This window comes from Ananas comosus, linkage group 5, assembly GCF_001540865.1.
Source record: "Ananas comosus cultivar F153 linkage group 5, ASM154086v1, whole genome shotgun sequence".
In the NCBI taxonomy this organism is placed as follows: Eukaryota; Viridiplantae; Streptophyta; class Magnoliopsida; order Poales; family Bromeliaceae; genus Ananas; species Ananas comosus.
The window spans coordinates 2,103,285-2,114,653 of NC_033625.1; the positions used below are offsets into that span (position 1 = coordinate 2,103,285).

Below are 11,369 nucleotides of genomic sequence, written 5' to 3' on the forward strand. Positions count from 1 at the left end.
TTTTTAACCTTCTCATCCAAAAGTACAAACATATTCGAAACTTGTTCAAAAAAAATAGGTGGCTCGATTTTTAAGATTATGCACATCCAAAAAAATTGATCTTAAATTTTCATTCTTAAGCACTTTAGAATTTAGGGAGCGGCTAATGTGATGATTTTATAGTTTATCAAGGAGCTGTAGTTTATCTTTTTTTCAGCCTAGATTAATACTTTTTTATTAAATAAAAATCTCTTTAATTAATTTAACCTTATCATTATTATATTATTATACGTACCGAGTCGCCGAATTATGTCTACGCTCAACGGAATCGACAGCAAATAGCAGTTACTGCGAACGGCTCAGATTGCTCGGGAAGGTGGGCCCTCAATCCTAAACCTCTCCGATACCCCACACCTCACCACCTACGTGCAAGTCACACCAACCTGTATAAAGTATAAACGGCGTACGTCATCACCGTCCCACGATTCCTTTCTAACAATCAGAGGGAAAATTTCTAAAATGCAACAGGTATATTAGTAACGTGGCGTAACAAATCAATCAAATATTTTTTTTTTAGAAATGTATATNTCTACGCTCAACGGAATCGACAGCAAATAGCAGTTACTGCGAACGGCTCAGATTGCTCGGGAAGGTGGGCCCTCAATCCTAAACCTCTCCGATACCCCACACCTCACCACCTACGTGCAAGTCACACCAACCGGTATAAAGTATAAACGGCGTACGTCATCACCGTCCCACGACTCCTCTCTAACTATCAGAGGGAAAAATTCTAGAATGCAGCAGGTATATTGATGACGTGGCGTAGCAAACCAATTAAATCTCTCTTTTTAGAGATATATGTTCCATATATCATGTTTTTAGAAATATATATGATAACAAATCAATCAAATCTTTTTTTAAAAATATATGTACCATCATGATTGTAAAAAATTATTTTTATTATATTTTTATTTAAAAAAAAAAATATGATTGACTTATTATTGATGACATGGTGTAAGTGTGATAATATAAAATTCCTCCCATTAGAGGCGTGCACTTCCGTGTAACGGCGACGAACATCACGGTTACCTCACCGACAGGTGGGCCCCCACACAATTGCCGCCATGGTGACGTCACCCCATTCCACTCGCGCTTCCCGAGAACGCCGCCGCTAAATATTACTCGTCGCTTGTACCTTTCCCCATTCTCCTCGTCCGCCGCTCCCGCGCCGCACCGCTTCCTCCGCCGCGCTTTTTTCCACCCTCTGCTTCCCCTGGAGCGCTACGATGGCGTTGGGCGCCGCGATTTCTCGGGCGATCCCTAGGAGGGCTCTATCATCGGCCGCCACGTCAGCGCGATCCGCGTCATCCTGGTGGGGCCACGTGGAGCCGGCCCCGAAGGACCCGATCCTCGGCGTCACCGAGGCGTTCCTCGCCGATCCGAGCCCCGATAAAGTTAATGTCGGCGTTGTGCGTACCATTCTCTCTCTCTCTTTCTCTCTCTCTCTCTCTCTCTCTCTCCAAACCCTAGCAAAAGCTCCGATTTTGATCTCCTAATCCTCGCCATTAATGGCGGATTCGTTGCTATTTTTGGTTTCTAGGGCGCGTACCGCGACGACAATGGCAAACCAGTGGTGCTTGAATGTGTTCGAGAAGCTGAGAGGAGGATCGCCGGGACCCTAAACATGTGATCTCTCTCTCTCCGATTTCCTTTTTTCTCTCTTCAATTTTTAAGTAATTTGATGTTGATTTTAAAAATTGTTTTTGTTTATAAATTGATTTGGAAATTGGGATTATTTAGAGGTATGAGCATCTTTTGCTTTCCGTTTCACTATTCCCTGTTTCAATTCCTTCCGAGAGTGCATTTGTGATAGTGTTATTCCTGGTCCTGTAGAATCCTTTTTTATGTGCTTCTCAGGTTTCCTTTTTCCTTGTGGCTCCTGGGATTTTTCATCTGTTCATCCACTGGACCACCATTTCTCTACCACTTGCTCTTTTTTTTCTTAAAAAAAAAATCTCCTAAAGGTGGATACTTTATTATTAATTATTTTTGAATATTTAATTCACATAATTTCAGAGTAGTTTATCTTTTTTGAATCTTTTATAGCTAGTATTGTATATAAGCTATTGAAAAAACTGTTTTTTCCTATGATATTAGAGCAAGAGGTTATTAGTTTGAATCCTACCTGGCCCATTTTATTAGTTAATTAAATTGAAACCGCAGATCTTAATTCGATTTCCACATCTAGAGCCTACTGAAAAGTATAGAGTATTTGGTTTCAATTTATAAAACAATTGTTATGCCTAGATGCTATTTTCAAAAGTCTCTCATGCAAGTTACAGTTTCCTGCTGAAGTAACATAACGTGGACTATGACTTTTCCCTTTTGCTGTTTTGCTCTTGTTCTTTGTGATCTCTTAATCATTGTGCACATTCATGAATCATGAATCTGATTAGGATGCATTATTTTTTCGAATGGGACAGCTAGGTTGTTAGTAGTGTATGACTCCACGGTTTCATCCAGTTTAACTTGACAAGTTTCAACCTTTAACTAGGGATTCTGCAAGTTGATGGTTTTCTAGTTTTTTTTTTTTTTTTTTTTTTCTGACNTTTTTTTTTTTTTTTTTTTTTTTTTTTTTTGTCTGACACTTCAAGACTGGTCCTTGAATCAATAAACTCCTGGCATGATCTTCCAATCGATTATTTGTATATTTTATGTACGAAGAATTATAGTGAGATTCATAAATCTAAAGATTGGCTTTGTAAAACGACAACTTCAGGGAGTATCTTCCAATGGGAGGAAGTGTTAAGATGATTGAGGAGACACTGAAGCTGGCGTATGGAGAGGACTCTGAGTTCATAAAAGACAAAAGGATCGCAGCTGTGCAAGCTCTATCAGGGACCGGTGCATGTCGGCTCTTTGCAGACTTTCAAAAACGTTTCTTGCCTGACTCCCAGATTTATATACCCATACCAACATGGGCGAAGTAAGTTAATACTGACTTGTTTTCTATAAACAAGTATCATCTGTGATTTTTTGCATGTAAAAAACAATAATATTTCTACCAGTCATTATTTACTGGCATGATTAAGATTGCGCTAAAATTCTAAATCCTACTCAGTGTATACACCAAGTCTCAATGTCTGTTTTGTTGATTTTTTGCGTAATACTTTTGATTGCTGACATATATTTGGTGTTTTGCAGCCATCATAACATTTGGAGAGATGCTCGAGTGCCACAGAGAACACTCCGATATTATCATCCGGAATCGAAAGGACTGGACTTTGCATCAATGATGGATGATATTAGGGTATGCTTCTCAAAACATGATTTTCAATGCACCATGGATTGAAACTGGTGTCCATTTCCCCGACTACTAGTTCTCTGTGGATATATTTGACACCATTTTAATGTGTCAATACCTTCATAATGTGCCAAATTTTAATTTCTCAAGATGTTTTATTCATGATCTTCTACTTATTTATGACTTCTTTTGTTCTTCAGGGTCTTATTTCATTAACTGGTAATTATCTTTTTGTTAACTTTAATATTATTCTTGCTTTATTAGGTATAATATCTTTTTTTCATAAAAATTTTCTGATAATCTGGACAGTCATAATCATGCAATTCATAGTTTGTCGGATATGCAAGAATTTATCTTGGTGCATAATCTTAACAACACTGTCTTTTTTTAAATTATTCCTTTGGGTGTGTAGAATGCTCCGAATGGTTCGTTCTTTCTGCTTCATGCATGTGCACATAATCCCACTGGGGTAGATCCTTCTGAAGAACAATGGAGGGAGATATCATATCAGTTCAAGGTAAGTTTTCATTGAATGAGCATCTGCATTTTTTGATATAGCTTTCAGTTGCATTATCTTGAATCATATATGTATATTTTCCTTTTTATGTAGGTCAAGAATCATTTCCCGTTCTTTGACATGGCGTACCAAGGTTTTGCTAGTGGCGACCCAGAAAGAGATGCCAAGGCAATCCGAATCTTTCTTGAGGATGGACATCCAATCGGCTGTGCCCAATCATATGCAAAGAACATGGGACTTTATGGGCAGAGAATAGGATGCCTAAGGTATTTGTTTGTCACTCGACTATGGTTGAGAAACATAAAATTATCCTCTTAATTTGCTTTTCAATTATCAATTTTTCATCATATTCTGATTTTGTTTTTGCTTGGCTGTGTAAGTTGCATCTACGTACTTGAATTGGATATTATATCTTTCCTTAAAAACTTATGTCACAGTAAGCATTCACGTATATGCATTGGTAGTATGCTATAGGCTCACTTTTACTGGCCACACCTGACTCTCGTGCGTGAATGTAGTGAGACTCATTTATTGATATGGAGGGTACATTTTAGACAGACAAAAAAGTTAACAGATTCAAAATGTCATGTTTTATCTGCTGTTCTTTACTTTTCTGTTTGCCTTTTAGTAAAAAGTATGATCACCTCAAGACTGGAAGTTAAATGTTTTGCATGTAAAACTTTCTTCTCTACATTTAAGACAAACGGTGAGAACTTGTGCTTTTCGCTTTTTCTGCTTTGTTGATGTAGTAAATCATTGGGAATGTTGGCTTTTTCCATGCTCGAGATCTGACCGCTAAATTTTTTGCTGCAGTATTCTCTGTGAAGATGAGATGCAAGCAGTCGCTGTGAAGAGTCAATTGCAACAGCTTGCTAGGCCTATGTACAGCAACCCGCCCGTTCATGGTGCATTAATAGTTTCAACAATCCTTGGTGATACAGAACTAAAGAATTTATGGCTGAAGGAGGTCAAGGTAACTAGACTGCCCCATTCCTCTCCTCCTAACCCTCTTTTAAACTTCATGAGTTTCTAAAACAGCACAACAGATCCATTTACTTCATTTTGTTTATATATGTTGTTCTCATTACAAGCTTATCTTTGTTGTGCCAGGGCATGGCTGATCGTATAATAGGAATGAGAAAAGCACTTCGTGAGAATCTTGAAAAGCTTGGGTCACCTTTATCTTGGGAGCACATAACTAACCAGGTGACCATGCAACTATTACTTATTTCATAATCTTTGAACTGAAGCATGAGTATTTAGAATTTCATAGATGTAGCTCACTTTCACGGGCACAGATTGTTATTCTGTAGATTGTTGAAATTTCATAGTTAAGTAGAAGTGGTTTGCAAGAAGCTTGGAGACTAAATTATCATACTTTGTCGTAGCAAAACAAGTTAGAAGTTTCTCTTGTAAACTATAGCACTTAATTGAAGATATACGCCTACTCAGAGCGCTTCAGTGCTTTGTGACTAGTGATTGTAGAGACATGCAACTCTCAACATTAGGTCGCTGTAAATCCCTCGGGAAAAGAAAAACAAGGAAATCTTATAGGCAATTTCTCTCATTGTTACCTATCTACTTTTTCCTCATTTGGGCAACTAATACCGAGGTTATCTTTGACAAAGTTCTCCTTGATACCAGTTTACTTCCGACTGTACCATGTAACAGAACTCCACTATTATGAGAAGACTTGTTAATGAAAAGGAGAATGTATGGCTCTTACTTTAGTTGTCTGCATCTATATTTTTTCTCACAAGCAGTTCTCTTTATTTGCATCAAACAGATTGGGATGTTCTGCTACAGTGGATTGACTCCTGAACAAGTCGATCGATTGACAAGTGAATTTCACATATACATGACGCGAAATGGTCGAATTAGGTATAATACATCTCATAATTAGTGGATACTTATGTTCCATTTAAATTTCTTAGTATCCTCTCTATTTGTAGTTTGACATTGCTGGTGGTGTTACAGTATGGCAGGTGTGACTACCGGCAACATCGGCTATCTAGCTAATGCTATTCATGAGGTCACCACATCCTCATAAGGTTTATACTCTCTTGCCTTAATATGAAGAAAACGAGGCTTTCACTAAAATTTTATGAGGCTTTTTTGTCCATAGACCTTCTATGCGGTCCTCTTAAAAAATAAATTACATTTATTTATCAGAAGATCTGAAGGGAAAGGAAATAACTGCTCTGGTTCATTTTTGAGCGTGTAAAATGCTTGTTCTGTTTGGCTTTTGAGACGAGTCGTACATTTGTGACATTATCATGAGGTGCAAGTGCTTATGAAAATTAATTACTAAAGAGACAAAGCAATTGTTGATGTGGCTTGGTGAATTGGAATGCTTAATGCTGTGAGGTGCCCATGCTGTGGGCTTTTTCTACTGATTTTGTGTTTAATATTGCCATGATGGAGCTGCAGTTTTGTACGGCGTATTCTGACCGTAAGTTTTCATTCGCTACCCGAGCATTAAGTCGCTTGGGATTTTCATTCCCCGTGTAGTGAAGATGTTCCTGATGAGATCTTTAGCACATTCTGTCTCTTTGTCTCTATGAATTGTAGTACTTGATGAGACATTTGAGTAACTTCTCGGTCAATGCTTAGACCACTGCTTTAAAGAGAAACAAACGTCAATTTGAGAAATTAGTGCAGAGCGCATGGGAGCAAGGCAATCCTCTGCCAGTATTTTTCTTAATGCATGTTCCATGTGAGCTAGCTAATCCCTAGAATCTCAATTCAAGAGCGTTCAATCTACATAAGGCTATGGGAACATCATGAGAGTTGCGGCTGCAATGATAACATCGCAGCAAAAACAAGGAATACTTCAGTAACTATGCAGCTACTGTAGATGGAGCATCTAAGAAAACTATATAATCAAAGACAATTTACATAATCAAAAGTCACCTAGGATGTGAAACATTTTAACAGGCTCACAGCCTAATTACAAACATTAGAGAGTTAGAGAGCCAATCGAGACATAGTTACTCCAAAAGAGCCGAAACCTCGTACATCATCTCTTTTCTCGTCTAACTATTACTTCTCATCACAATGATATCTGGTTTCCAAAACAAAATATAAATACTATACATATTTTAGGTATTCGTTATCTTGGACCTGAAAGTTCAATAGCTTCGATTATGAAGGATGAAGCTTCATTAGTATCCTCAAGCCTCCTAGAGAAGCTCTGCGAACTCCCACCACAGAGCACTCGACCTTGCGACTCTTCTGCATATTCTGATGGTCTGATCACAGCTTCTAGTGTCTTCACAACATCTGACATCTTAGGCCGTAAACTAGGGTTGGACTGAGTGCACAGCAGAACCACTTCTGCTGCAGTCTCCAGCTCGGCCGTATTGAAAGAACCGTTGAGATCTTTGTCAACCAACATATGGGGTTTCTTTTCCTCATGAAGTTCCTTTACCTGCACAAAATGGCAAACTCACCAGTTAACAAGGTGAAGGTAAATTTGGAAAGGACAACATTTGCAACATAACAAACAGCAACAAATGAGAGTATTCATCCATACTATAATAATCAGGAAATACAATACAAACTAGATGCATATATTAGACTGTAGCATCTCAAGCATGTAGCATCATTGAGCAATACCTAATGTTACCCACTTAGATTTACATGTAACTGGAACAGGAGAATGTCTATTTCTAAGTTTTTCGGAGAAAGCCCATAGGTCTTCAAATTCTTCTTGCATTTAGAAAATACTCTTATATGTTTGTCTTCTTATCCTTCTGTACTTTCAAGCAATGTGATGGTGCTGAACTTACTTTAAGATACGCCTAAATAAAGATAGCTTGCCGCCACTTCCACCGACGCGGCATGCTTCTCCGGAAAAATCCTTGTTAATTAATGAGCGAAAAGGCAAGCCATGGAACTTAAACGGCAAATAATAGTGAAATGGCAGTTTATGAGGGAGAAAACAGTCATAAGAAGGAATCACACTGAGGGGGAAAAAACTTCGAGAAGGAAGCATTTACCCAGTCAAGGATCATTCCCTTCTGAATTTTCCCATTTCCATTATTCAAAGTCTTTTGTCCCGTTATCAACTCCAACAATAGAATACCAAATCCATACACATCTGTCTTTTCCGAGGACTGGCCAGTAGAGAGATACTCAGGCGCGATATGTCCAATGGTGCCCCGGACTGCAGTAGTAACATGTGATTCATGTCGATCTAAAAGTTTTGCCAACCCAAAATCTCCAACAATTGCTTCAAAGCTTTCATCGAGCAATATGTTTGCTGCTTTAACGTCCCTATGAATGATCTTAGGGTTGCATTGTTCATGCAAATACAACAGTCCCCTAGCTGCTCCAAGAGCTATCCACATTCGTTTGTTCCAATCTAGATATGATCTCCCAAGATGACAATCTGCAAATTGTGATTGTGATTTACGAAATAAATAAGGCAACAAGATGCAAGAAGACCAGTTGATCACATGCAGAAATTTGAGAAGCCGATACACTTCAAGTCCTCAACTCATGCATAAACAAGTGGAAATAACAATATTGTAAGACAAGTAAAAGCTAGCACCAAAATTGATGATGTATTTTGAAGCAGACTTGAATTTGGGTAACTAAGAGATGATTGAACACAAGCGTTCGCGCTCTTAAAGTTGTCCCCTGCTAAGACGAGGAACTCTGACCACTCTGAAGACCCAAAGTTCTGAGTAGTTGTTACAAAAGACCAGTTATATCATGCTTACTCTGCCTAGAAGAAATAATAAACCGACTAGAAGTAACTGAAAGTGAGATGAGCAAACCAACGCAGCAATTTTGCATTAACAAATGCACATCTTAGTAAAAGGTAATATAGGTGCAAGCAGGATAAGTAAGTGGATACAATCTTTCAAACATGCTTTACACACTTGTTAAATAATCATGTGAAAGAAGGAAAGCAAGAAAGGAACCTCTTAAACGATCAGCAACGCTCCCGTTTGGCATAAAAGGATATACTAGTAATCTCTCATTGGATGTCATGCAAAACCCATACAAGCGTAAGAGATTCCTGTGCAAAGCCAAGCCAATCATCTCTACTTCCGTCTGGAACTGGACTTCCCCAGTAATGTCTGGATCTTTTAACCTTTTAACTGCCACGACAGTCCCGTTTCTTAGATGGCCTTTATATACAATCCCAAACCCACCATGACCTAATATGTTCTTTGAATTAAAATTATTGGTTGCGATTTGAAGCTCACGAAATGAGAACCGCCTCAAATGTCCCATTTCGAAATCATAATCTTGATCTACAAAAGAACCAGGCAAGTTAGTTGGGAAAATGAGAGGGAAATCATATTAATCACATTGGAAGGGAAAAATGTTTGCAAAAAGCACCATCAGAAGCAAAAGGCAAACGCCATCTGCAATAGTGCAGCCAACATCCGAAAAGCAGCACAGAGATCATTATGGTACACCCGATGCTTAAAGAGACGGCAAGTGCTAATTGATGGTTGTTAGTTTGGTCAAATGTGTTTGTTTCTGCAAGACAAGCTACATTAGTCGCCAATAGAAAGATCTTATGGAAACAACATCACGATCAGCTCATAAATTACCGTTAACTGCTAATGCAACATCTGAGCAACCTTGCAAGACGGTGGAGTTACAAAGAAACCTGTTTCCCGCAACACTGGAGAGGCAATAAAAAACTATTATTTATGGAAAATTGAAAACTTTGGGGGAAGCATACACAAATATAGGAAAAGCTACTACACGATAAAAGTTCCTAGTTCCTTCAAAGTTATTATGGTACAGAAAAAGCATTTATGAAAGCACATAATATAAGAAAAAAGGATCTACATCTTGTAGTCATCCTCTGAACTCACCGATAGTCACTCGCGAGGATCTTCGGAATTGGACCGCTCAGATTATTGGACGACAAGTCTCTGTGCATGTTCTCTATGTTAATCGTAAAGCCAATAACTAAGCATGAACATTTGCTGGGGGAAAAAAACAGGGCACATACAAGAATATAAGACCGGCAAGATTGGCAACAGCTTGAGGTATCTGACCAGATAGGTTATTCTCGTTAAGACGCCTAAAAAGTGGGCAAAGTTTCCACAATTAAGATCAATTCCATAGCATCAAAATGAAATTAGAGCCATGAATTTATATCTAACTCACAGGTAACCTAGTTGAGTCAAGTGCCCCAAAGAACTCGGGATTTTGCCAATAAACTGGTTACCGGAAAGATCAAGGGTTTTGAGCTGGGACAATTTCCCAATCTCAGGAGGAATAGGGCCTGATAATTTGTTGTTCTGCAGTAACCTGTAAAACAGAGATGGAAAAATACAATGTATATTGTTAAGTAGTCGATAAAACTCTAAACTTTTTTTTTGTTAAGCTGATAATGCTTTTCCGAAAACATCATTTATCACATTGTCTGAAGGTGGCTGAGGTTGCCGATGCTCGGAGAAAGCGTTCCCGACAAGCCGTTGCTCGCCATCTCCCTGCTCACCAAACCCAACCAGTAATCACCAATTTGCCCTAGAAAGCAAAAATTAGGGCAAAAGTAGAGAGAGAGAGAGAGAGAGAGAGAGAGAGAGAGAGAGTAGGGTTACAAGGAGATGACGAAGCCATCGGAGGAGCAGCCGACCATGGACCAGGTGCAGGGGTCCACGGAGTTGATGTCCCACCCGCCCATCACTCTGGCCTCGTCCCTCATCTTGCTCTTCACCGACATTAAAGCAGCCACTGTAGAGAGGTAAGGAGAGCGAAACATCAAACAACGGGGCAAAGGAAGAGAGATCGCCATCGTTAGGGTTTCGTCGTTACCTTCGTAGTTAACGCCCTTGGGGGAGAGGAGGGGGTCGAGGGAGAGCGCAAGAGGAGCGAAGAAGAAGACGACGAAGAAGAGGAGGAGGTGAGTGAGGGTGAGCCACCATTGTTGCTCCATTGGGAGCGTCGGGTTGCGGGATTCGCCTAGGTGGGTTGGGCTTCGCTTCGGCCATCTTAATCTTAATCTTAATCTTAATTTTAAGCTAGTAGTGGAATCTCTCACCCGCTTCGAGGGTTGTACGCAGAGAGAGAGAGAGAGAGAGAGAGAGCGCGCGAGCACCTCTCCCCCGGTATTAAGAAAAGAAAAATTGTGTTATTTGATTTTTATTATTATTATAAGCTTATTTAGCGTTGGGAAATGAGTGAGTTAGAAGAGAGAGAGAGAGAGAGAGAGAGAGAGAGGAGGGTGGGAATATCGAGGCGGGGTTGGGGATTGAGATTAAGGAGGAAGAGAGGGGGATGAGGACGAAGAAGAAGGCGCCGATGGTCTCTCGCTTGTCCGCCACTCAGAAGAGATTGTAGGTTTTCGATTGGTTGAACGTACGCACAAGCTATTTTTCGAAATAAAAAAAATATATTATTTGATGTACATTTTAGCGCAAAGCTATTTGTGCACCTCAAATATTAGTATAAGTTGCCAACCGTCTCTAACGTAAGTGATAAAAGGGCTTGGTGATTGATACTCGAGACCCAAGTTCGAATCCTAATTAATTCATATTTTCAACTAAGTTTATTTTTAAATAAAATAAATGAAGCAAGTACCATGCTACCTTT

The 11,369-nt window shown here is 39.3% G+C and overlaps 2 protein-coding genes across 3 annotated transcripts; one reads left to right on the plus strand and one right to left on the minus strand.

The window, feature by feature from the left end:
• LOC109709828 (aspartate aminotransferase, mitochondrial) lies at positions 1,113-6,131 on the plus strand. The gene is made up of 10 exons (XM_020232168.1): positions 1,113-1,448; positions 1,580-1,665; positions 2,759-2,965; positions 3,184-3,289; positions 3,696-3,800; positions 3,894-4,066; positions 4,614-4,773; positions 4,911-5,006; positions 5,587-5,681; positions 5,778-6,131. Exons 1-10 carry the CDS (start codon positions 1,266-1,268, stop codon positions 5,848-5,850), a joined length of 1,284 nt encoding a protein of 427 aa, XP_020087757.1. The 5' UTR covers positions 1,113-1,265; the 3' UTR covers positions 5,851-6,131.
• On the minus strand, positions 6,661-11,126 carry LOC109709827 (probable LRR receptor-like serine/threonine-protein kinase At5g45780). 2 transcript variants are annotated; one of them, XM_020232165.1, is made up of 11 exons: positions 10,593-11,126; positions 10,379-10,511; positions 10,196-10,267; positions 9,942-10,085; positions 9,784-9,855; positions 9,644-9,703; positions 9,374-9,447; positions 9,156-9,299; positions 8,732-9,067; positions 7,802-8,193; positions 6,661-7,230 (listed from the first exon to the last, which is right to left on the minus strand). In XM_020232165.1, the coding sequence occupies exons 1-11, from the start codon at positions 10,711-10,713 to the stop codon at positions 6,913-6,915; spliced, it is 1,866 nt and encodes a 621-aa protein (XP_020087754.1). In that variant the 5' UTR covers positions 10,714-11,126; the 3' UTR covers positions 6,661-6,912. The 2 variants fall into 2 exon arrangements, with proteins under 2 accessions (XP_020087754.1, XP_020087756.1); XM_020232167.1 differs by having other exon boundaries at positions 10,196-10,304; positions 10,593-10,732.

Excerpts from the sequence above, each read along its gene's own strand:
- LOC109709828 (XM_020232168.1), top strand. The coding sequence starts at position 1,266 with ATGGCGTTGGGCGCCGCGATTTCTCGGGCGATCCCTAGGAGGGCTCTA. Across the intron at positions 1,666-2,758 it reads ATCGCCGGGACCCTAAACAT|GGAGTATCTTCCAATGGGAG; the intron begins GTGATCTCTCTC and ends CGACAACTTCAG. Across the intron at positions 3,801-3,893 it reads AGATATCATATCAGTTCAAG|GTCAAGAATCATTTCCCGTT; the intron begins GTAAGTTTTCAT and ends CTTTTTATGTAG.
- LOC109709827 (XM_020232165.1), bottom strand. The coding sequence starts at position 10,713 with ATGGAGCAACAATGGTGGCTCACCCTCACTCACCTCCTCCTCTTCTTC. Across the intron at positions 10,086-10,195 it reads CTCAGCCACCTTCAGACAAT|GTTACTGCAGAACAACAAAT; the intron begins GTGATAAATGAT and ends TCTGTTTTACAG. Across the intron at positions 7,231-7,801 it reads AGGGAATGATCCTTGACTGG|GTAAAGGAACTTCATGAGGA; the intron begins GTAAATGCTTCC and ends CATTTTGTGCAG.